Raw genomic sequence first — 9,701 nt, 5'->3', positions numbered from 1 at the left:
CTATCATAGCAGTTGCAGTTTGTGTGGTTTTAAGGAACTGTAACTCCTGGGTAAGTATGTCCAAGTCTTAGATTATTTGACATTTCACAAAATTTGACTAACCAATTTATTCAAATCGGTCAAGTCGGCATCATCAGGGGCCAGAACGCTCTGCACCATGAACTTATGCTTATTCTTCTCCACCATATCGTGCATGAAGGGCTGCAGACAAACTGTGGAAGTGGAAGTGTTTTAATAAACATCATCATTCAATCGTTAAAGAAAATATCACTTACTTTCCACCTGGGTCGATTTATATGGCGTAATCTTGCCAATGTTTGGACGTACACAATAGCGCTTGGGTGCGGTGGTTTTGATCTTGAAAACCAATGGCAAAGCTGCGTTGTTTCTCAGAGTCATGATTGTGACGACGGGTCGGTGGAACGGACCTATTTAAAAATTTCGAAGAGGTTGAAAACAAAATAGTATAAAAGTGGTGGGTGGGGGGAGTGGGGGTTTGTACTAAAAAGGCCGATGAAATGTTGTTGGTTGCATCATAGGTCTACGCCTCCAGCCCTCCCTCTCAACAACAAACGACCGACAACTTCTTGACATGTCAATCATTGCGTCATTTGAGTGTGTTTGTTTGAAGAAAACAAAAGAAATTGGTAGCACTTTCGCTTTCCATGCAGCGACTGCGCGGGCTGCGACAGCAAAAAAAAAAGAATTTTAAATTAATTGAATTAAAATGAAAACAGGGCAGACAGCAGAATTGGTAAAAAGAAATTTGTCCCGTATGTTTTTGTTGTTTTCGCATGTGTTCTTTTTGTATTTGTGTTGTTCGTATGAAAGAAAATTCATTAAGCAAAGTAAAACGAGACTCACGCACATAAACACACACACACATATGTATATGTATGTATAAGCTTGGCATTGGAAAAGCGTGTGTGTGTCGCCTGTCAACGATCAGTGGCGGCGACTGCGGGGGAGGCGTCTGGTGCACAGTGGTGCCAACAAGCTTTGTTTACACTTCCAATTCTAGCCACTTGTTTACACACCTGCATGCCAAGGATTGCATTTCATACACACATATGCACATCGAAGGGGGTAGCCTGGGCAACAGTGGGGCATGTAAAGTTTACAATGGCCAATGCTCACTGTGCCACATTTAGGGCCTGGCTAGAACAATTGTTGTTATTGTTTCTCTATGCTTTTTGGCCAAAATTCAAAAAAGTAAAAGAAAAATTGCCCAAGACAAATTTTTGCGCGTATGTGGTATATAAATAAATCTCGTCAGCAAGGCACAAAATTTTCAATGAACAAAAAAATAACATAATTTAAAAAAAAAGACACACACACACACACACGGATCCAAGAGAGTAAGAGTGGAACCAAGTGCGAAGGAGAATGGATAGGGAGGAAAAGAGAGAAAAACCAAAATCTGTTTCCAAAATTCTGCAGCTGCCGGCAAAATCAACAACAAAAATAATAATCATAATCTCGTTGCGGAACAGAGCTAGAATGGTGAGGGGCGGGGGCCCGGGCGCATGGCACACGTAAGCGAAAAAAAATGTCAAAAACTAACGCAACAACAATAGTGAAAGAAATTATTGATAAGCTGCGAAATAGCGCAGAACTGAAAGAAAGCGCAAACATACATACAAACGTGCATACCGATACATTTACATACATACATGCATATGTATATACGTATGACACAAACTCGGCATACATATACATACATATGTACACACAAATGTCGTGTGTGTGCGAACTTTGCAGTTTGCTCCACAGTTGCAAAAACTTGAAACAATTAAAATAAACTGCTGTTTACGAATTACCCACTCAAACCCAATGCACAATATGCATAAAAAATAAGGGTAAAGGAACCAATTGCAATGTTATTGAAAATGCGAAATCCAGTGAACAATCTTTACACATTTACAATATACGTTGTCGTGGCGTCGCTATTTCATTCGTTTCACCATTTCACTAACAAACAAAATGGCCTTCTAAAGCGGCTTGGGGTTTTAGCAAATATGAATTTTGTTTGCACTAATTCTAATAACAATAATTACAAGAGACAATCGCGCGTTTTAATGTGGGTAATAAGTGGGTTCGGACCGGGGGACACTTACCGACAAAACGCAACTCATGTTCCGGCTCAATGGTAAGCACATCCTCGAATTTTGGCATTTTGTTCATAGTTTTGTGTGCTTCTCTCCACAGCCCAACTTATGATGAAGAACCTACTAACGCGTACTATACGTCACCTGTCAACGTTTTACGTTTTATTTTTTTTGTCGCGTTGGTTCTTGGTGTGTTCTCCTATTGCCAGTCGTCGTTTGCTGACCGCCGTTTTTTTTCTGCTCCAGGTGGTGTACGTATTTGGTGTATGCGCGCACTCCTTGGTAGTTGCTAAATTTCACAATTGGGTTTTAATTTCTCGCTTACGTTTGCTGTTAGTGCTGCTGCACCACACACAACCATGCGCTTCTTTAGTTAAGATTCTTTTCCACAAAAAAAATTTTTTTTGCCTCGCCGATTGCTTTTGGCTTCGTTTCGTTTGCGCGTCGTCGTTCTGGCTTTGCTCGTCCGTCGGTCGTATGTGTATGCTCGTGCAAAATTTAATATTGAAGCACAAGAAAAAATTAAAACGTTTCAAAGGTATTGAATTTGTGTCGTTTGCAAAATCAACGATCAACGTGTAATTTGCAATCCGCCGCAAATGTGCAGTGTATTTCACGTTGATTTTTAATTAACAATATTATGCTGTTCCACGCACTTTAGTTTTTCGCTCTTGCTGCACAAAAGTCATCGGGCAGTTAAGATAGTTGCCAGACTGTCAGTAGTGAAAAATCGATTTCTATTTTGGCATTTCTCAATCGGAACTTTCGATATGTATGGCAACGCGAAATGAATGCTTTATTTTTTCGACACACTGACTTTAAATGTAACGTAAATTGTTGGAAATACGTAGAACTTTTTTAACCCATTTAAGGGAATTAAATGTATTTTTTTTTTATTATTTATACTTTAATTTTATTTTCCTATGTTGCAAAAAGGTACAAATAGTAACTTAATAATAATTCTATTAATCAAACAATGAAAACTGGCAGGCAAGAACGTCAATGCAACTTTCAATCGGAAGCAGCAATGGTAAGATATCGTAACAAGTTCTTTGTTAGCTGCAATCGAGTATCCAAAAACACAAGTATAATACAAAATATGATAGCTTGGTCCTTGATTATTAGAAGCCCATGTCTTGAATTATAGTCTTGCAGTTAACCCCACTTTAAACAGAGGAGCCATTGAAACTGGTTCACACACCAAACATTCTACTCGGTTAAGTACTAAAAAACTTTATATATGTATATACAATTACGCAAATATTTATTAGGTCCAAGGGATAAAAATCACTCAATATCAATGCAATATTTCTTGTCTTCTACAATTTAAGTGCGTGTTTTTAATATAGCGAATAAATTGCTATTGAATTGAAAGAAATACGTTGCGCCGCAGCGATGTCATTCACAATGCACTGGTATAGGAAATGCGCGCCCGAGAAACAGCTGATTTCGATTGTATTCGTGGGTGTGGGGGGTGTAGGGCCGATAAGCAATGCAATTCGCCTATCGGCCGCAAGGAAAAGAACGGTCAAAAAATTACAACGGAACAAAAGTGAAAAACGTGTAAAACGACATACTGTGGAAGAAAATGCACTAGGATCATATAGAGGTATAAGGGTGCCCAAACATGGAGCTGCGTGAGCTGCGCGGCAGCGGTGGCAATGAGCTGGGTGGCATTTGTATTGGCGGCGCCGCCGGGGGCGTTCATCGTGTGCCCACTAAGGCGGATTTGTTTATGGAGCAGTTGAACGCGGCAAATGCCAAAAAGGTAGCCCTGCTTTTGGTAATGGGCTTTGTGCTCTACCATGGCCTGCTCAATTGGAATTACGGTACGTTCGTTGTGAGTTTATTGATTTATCGAATTCTGTAAGCTCTGATCTTTGGTTCATCTCCATTTGCGCAGGCAGTGACTCCTGCCAATGGCTGCTGTCCAAAGGCCGTTTTAAGGGCGATAATGAGTGGCAGCCATACGGGTGCATGGTGCACAAATATTCGCTCACGTAAGTACACATAATCTATTGCTGACTCACACATATGTATACCTGACCCTGACATCTGACTCTATGACACACGCACTCGCTCACATACGCACTCAATTTTTATTCCAGAGATACGCGACGCTGCCTACGCTATCTAGCCTTTTTTGGCAATAAGAACAACTTTGTCTTCATTGGCGACTCCAGTGTGCGCTTGCTCTATCAGCGTTTTATTGAGCAACTTCATTTGCCCCTATTAGAGGATGACAACAACGCCTCCCATGCAGCAGCTGCTGGAAACGATGATGCGCAAGACGATGATACTGGAGAGTTGGGTGCTGCTCCACGTTTTGAGGACAAGAAGCTGCATATGCTTGCCCAATATATAAGAGCAGATGAGGTGAATGATTCACTTATCGAGCTCCTTGCACAATTTGAGGCACAAAAGCAATTGGCCTCGGTATATGTGGTGGGTCTGACCCACACCGGTTTACTGGCCGGCAACGTTACCGAGGAGCTGTTGCGCCAGTATAGCGCCAATTTAACACGACTAGTCATGCCATTCGATCGTCTGGTAGCGCAAACATCACGAGTACTGTGGAAGCTGGCCGATCGGGTTGACGAGGAGAAGTTGCCGCCTTCATGGAAACTGGTGCTAAACGAGGATATCGATCGCTTAAATCGTGTTGCGCGCAGCGTTTTTCGCTACACAGACGCCACTGTCTGGGAGTCCGCATGGCAAATTGCCAACGGGCTGCTGGACAATGCCATTGATGGGCATAGGTTGTGTGCCCATGGTTTGCGCTTAGAGGTTCAGCTACTGTGGAATATGTACTGCAATGATTATATGAATTATAATGATGGCACCTGCTGCAGCAGCGCCGAGCCACATACGACTCTGCAGATTGTAGCCTATGCGCTCTTTGGTGTTTGCATGACAATAGTCTGTGTGATGTGCTTGCGCCGTTGGCTGCTTCATTTACGTGGCCACACGCTCTACGTACCACTTCGCCAGCATAGGTCAAATACATGTTCTGGTGCGGGCAGCTCCAGTTCCTCCGGCGGCGGATCATCAGCTAGTAGCGCCTTTACTGCCATCATTACCGACTATGGCAGACCTATGGTGGCGCTCTCGCTGCTGGGCCTAATAATGGCCTACTTTTATCTATGTGATCGCACCAATTTCTTCATGAAGGAGAACAAATATTACTCGGAGTTCAGCTTTTGGATACCCGTAGGCTATGTCTTCGCATTAGGCCTATTCTTCACGGAGGACTCGCGTTTCACGAAGGTGTTAAATCGCGACCAAATAGATGAGCTGCGTGGATGGATATTATTGGTGGTGCTTATTTATTATATGACTGGTGCTCAGCGTGTGCTCCCCATACATATGCACATCAAGCTACTAATATCCGGTTACTTCTTTCTAACCGGCTACACGCACTTCACTCACGTCTGGCAGACGGGAGGCAATTATTCCCTTTTTGTTCGCTTCTTCCAGTCCATGTTCAGGATTAATTTTCTCACGGTGCTGTTATGCTTTTGTATGAACCGTCCATATCAATTCTATTACTTTGTGCCGTTGCTTTCCTTTTGGCTGTGTGTCGTCTATTTTGTGCTGTCGCTGCCGCCACGCATCTCAGCCTCCTCAGTGGACGCCAATCCATTGCATTATTTGTATTTGGTATGCAAATGTATTGGTTGTTTAAGTGTCATCACTGTGCTCTTCATGTCCGAGGTATTTTTCGAGCGCATCTTTGTCACACGTCCGTGGAAGGCACTGTTCGTGACAACCGACGATGACATACATGAGTGGTGGTATCAATGGAAATTGGATCGCTATACCGTTACATTTGGCATGATTTATGCCGCCTGCTTTCATATTGCTCAAAAGTATAGCGTTTTCGATGATAACAATCATGGTAATTTGTTTTCGCGTCGCACTTCCATATCAGTTACATTATTGGCCCTACTAGGCGTGGGCACATACACATCTTTCTCATTCCTTTGTCGTAACGTTCAAAACTGCGAGGAGATTCATTCGTATATCGTATTCATACCGATTATCGGCTATGTGGTACTGCGAAACATTTCCGGAATTTTGCGTACGCGTTACTCAAACTTTTTTGCCTGGTTCGGTCGCATATCGTTGGAGCTTTTTGTCTGCCAATATCATATTTGGCTCGCGGCCGACCGCCATGGTGTACTGGTCCTATTGCCCGGATTCCCAACCCTCAACATGATCATAACATCGTTCATTTTTGTCTGCGCCTCCCATGAGGTGCATCGTTTAACGCAAATTTTAGTGCCCTTCGCGGTCCCAAATGATTGGCGATTAGTCATGAGAAATTTTGTGGTTTTCCTAATTGTGCTCATACCGGTGGCCAAGTCGGACGGAATGTTCTAGTAAGGTAATAAAATTACCATCGCTTTAAGAAAAAAAAAAAAAAAAAAACACATCAACTTGTCAGAATATACAAATATAATATGTACTGTTTGTATGCGCGTGGTTTTCTGCTTAGCTATCGTCCAAACTATCAATGTATTCCAAGTTTCCTAGACAGCACCCCATTCTTCTAAAGCAATGCCGCGAGTCTATTCAACTATTCCACCAATATCAAGCCATACATACTTATGTATGTATGTAGTATACATATGTACATGCACATATACATGCATACATTATTTAGGTTAAATTAGCTTTATATTTAAATTGTAAAATGCACAAATTACTTAATTTTTCAGTCACACACACGCACACTTAAGTATGTACATACATATACACATATAGCAGAAACCAAAAGTTGTATAAAACGCGACCGAACAAAGTGAAATATATAATATATTAATAATAATTGTGGAAGAAGACCCATCAAAAATCTTTATTTTCGTTTGTACACAAAGACACATGCATACATACATACATACATAGATACAAATGGACACACATAGGCGCAATTCCGATGGCAGTTGATGCTAAGCATACATCCCATAAACAAACAAACATACATACATATGTGGCATAATTAAATAAATTAATTAAATTTAAACATTTTGTGTATTACTTTTTTGTGGAATTGGGTGCAGGGTATTTAAGAGTTGGGTTTTGGGTTGAGTTTTGCTAATAACTTCTCCTAGAATGGACCGATTTTGATTAAATTTGAAACAAAATTATATAAGTAATTATTTAAACACAAGATTATCTAACGTGTGGACAGTATTGAAAAAATGGTTGACCTGGGGGAGGGGGGAAAATCAAAAATGTGAGAGTTTAAGAATTAAGTACGCTCAACCGTTTCCAAGACCTAGGCGTTCATCCAAACGGACGGACTCAATCGATTTTTCTCGTCATGCTTATTATGAATTTATATATACATCTATATATATATATAAATCAATGCCACTTTTCGTTATAATTATACCCTGTACAAGGGTATATTAGTTTTGTGCGAGTGTACATGTAACACACAGAAGGAGGCGTGGCTGATCAGCATGACAAGCCGAGTCGATATAGCCATGTCCGTCTGTTCGTCTGTCTGTATGAACGCAAGGATCTTAGAAAGTATAAGAGCTAGAATAACTAAACTTGGTATCTAGATTCTCCTGAGCCCGAGAAAGGACGAGTTTGTTCATTTTTCCCGATGCAACCCCCCACTCCCCCCCCTATTCATGATTTTTTATAACTCCCGTAATTCTTGGAATTTTAAAAAATTTTAAAATTTGGTAGACACATCCAGTGAGTGGTTATATATCCGTATACCAAGTTTCATTATGATAGGTTAATCAGAATGAAAGTTATAGCCATATACCCAGGCCCAATGCACACATACATACATATATACAATTATGTACAAGTACACAAACACGCATAGACACGATTCTGATGTAAATGTATGTATGCATGTATGGAATATTTTATATTTAATTTATTTAATTTAGTTAATTAATTAAATTAATTTAAATTATTTTTTTGTGGGGTGATACAGGGTATTTAAGAGTTGAGCCTGCTCGACTTTAGCATTCCTTTTTTGTTTTATAACTCAAGAACCGGCTCACCTATCCAAACCAAATGCTTACGCTTTGTTCGGACTATTTAGTAGATGGCTTATGTGAAGTTTGCACAAAATCGGTCGTACGGTCCTTCATTTATCACATTTTTTGCATGCTTACATATTTATGTAAGCATAGTAGTACTTAATGCCCCCCTTCCCCCCTCCATTAGCCATTGGTTCTAATATCTTCTACATCTACTTATATTTTTAGATGTTCATACATACATACAAGTATGTATGGCCTGCATTTTCGGAGGCCCCAATTAGATAACAGCGCAGACGCACGGCAACAATTATTTCGTTTTTTATTTTTGGCTCCGATGAAAAAATAAATGCAAAATAATGAATTTACATACTTATGTATGTATATGAGTCGTAACACTGGAAACGCTGCCGGAAATCGCTGCAGGTTCTTTTTCGTAACGATTTTCCCTGAAATGTAAAGGAACAGATACAATTTCTGTTTAAGACGAACCATTTATAGCTGGAAAAGAAGCGTCCAGGGGAAAGTGATGAAAATGTACCAGTTATGGTGACAAGCGTGCCTGTAGTTTTATGATCAGGGGCTTACCGTCTAGTGATGGACATATGTACACTTTACTCTTACCCCAGTTCACGCTGTCCACAGTTTCAAAGTTGCTTCAAGTATTAGGCAGTTCTTTACCTTTATGTATTTTAAGTGCAATTATTTAAGAAATGTTAAGTTGTCTCAGTTGTCAATTTTTGTATTATCGTAATGATTCATCAAATAATCTAATTAGTCTAATAAAGTTGTGGTTGTACAATGGTTATGCGATTCTCGAAAATGCCTATTCGTTAAGTATTGTGTCGTTACATTTGTCGGAAAGCGTTCATGTCTGAAGGTAGTTAATTACATGTATTGTCGGACTCTCATTTAAGCGCCAGTGAGCTTCTTGCATATCTGGGTGTTTAGTTTGTCCAGCTCCCCACCTAGGATAGCCACGTCAGCTTGCTTGGAGTTGAGTAAATGGGTAGCGTTTGAAAGCTGCTCATCCATCAACCTTGTGGCGTCCTCCTTGCTTAGCTTAGTCAGCATATTTAAGCTTCCTAATGGGGTCAGCAGCTCTTCGGCATCTTCATGTTGAGCCAGCTCGGCACGGTTCTTCTCTATATCCTTCACTTCCACCATTAGCTCATCTACCTGACGCTTAGCTCGTTCGAAATTATGCTTGTAACGCGCATAGGTTTTGATGAGTTTGTGAACGTCTTCAGTGATGTTGTCTTTAATAAAGACCTCGAAAGGACCCAACAATTCCTGAGGCTCCGACATTTTTTTATGTGATGTGAAGTTCGGTAGATGTGAGTTATTCGACAACGGCTTCTAAGTAAAGAGGGCTCGAATTTCATGATTTATTTAATTCTCTAAGAATCCCATACGTTAGAGTAGAATATAGAGGGCTCATAGCTAGGGTGATAGGGGCAAATATCTGATTAATAGAGAAAGATAATGCAATCTCCAACTATCCATTCGACTAAATTTGAATTAAACTAACACTAATTAATATGTGTGTACTAATTATATATGTTACTATTTTTCAGTTGGT

General features: G+C 40.4%; 2 protein-coding genes across 2 annotated transcripts; one reads left to right on the top strand and one right to left on the bottom strand.

The window, feature by feature from the left end:
• Positions 1-102: 102 nt before the first annotated feature.
• LOC115628962 (vesicle-associated membrane protein-associated protein B) lies at positions 103-2,782 on the bottom strand (the record flags this gene model as incomplete). Its single annotated transcript, XM_030525238.1, has 3 exons — positions 2,118-2,782; positions 276-428; positions 103-212 (listed from the first exon to the last, which is right to left on the bottom strand). Coding segments are annotated over exons 1-3 (330 nt in total), but the record flags the coding sequence as incomplete, so codon positions are not given.
• A 732-nt stretch (positions 2,783-3,514) lies between these two features.
• Positions 3,515-6,525, top strand: LOC115628813 (N-acetylneuraminate 9-O-acetyltransferase). The gene is made up of 3 exons (XM_030525038.1): positions 3,515-3,937; positions 4,012-4,108; positions 4,217-6,525. Exons 1-3 carry the CDS (start codon positions 3,736-3,738, stop codon positions 6,489-6,491), a joined length of 2,574 nt encoding a protein of 857 aa, XP_030380898.1. The 5' UTR covers positions 3,515-3,735; the 3' UTR covers positions 6,492-6,525.
• Positions 6,526-9,701: the final 3,176 nt, after the last annotated feature.

Source organism: Scaptodrosophila lebanonensis, unplaced genomic scaffold (genome assembly GCF_003285725.1).
Source record: "Scaptodrosophila lebanonensis strain 11010-0011.00,11010-0021.00 unplaced genomic scaffold, SlebRS2 tig00000129-arrow-arrow-pilon, whole genome shotgun sequence".
Classification (NCBI taxonomy): domain Eukaryota; kingdom Metazoa; phylum Arthropoda; class Insecta; order Diptera; family Drosophilidae; genus Scaptodrosophila; species Scaptodrosophila lebanonensis.
Note: the sequence above shows the minus strand (reverse complement) of the source record. Positions and strands in the feature narration are given on the sequence as shown.

What these genes read in the sequence shown, in the direction of transcription:
- LOC115628813 (XM_030525038.1), top strand. Translation starts at nt 3,736, where the DNA reads ATGGAGCTGCGTGAGCTGCGCGGCAGCGGTGGCAATGAGCTGGGTGGC. An exon ending in CCTGCTCAATTGGAATTACG is followed by an intron (nt 3,938 to 4,011) that starts GTACGTTCGTTG and finishes CCATTTGCGCAG; the next exon opens with GCAGTGACTCCTGCCAATGG. An exon ending in GTGCACAAATATTCGCTCAC is followed by an intron (nt 4,109 to 4,216) that starts GTAAGTACACAT and finishes TTTTTATTCCAG; the next exon opens with AGATACGCGACGCTGCCTAC.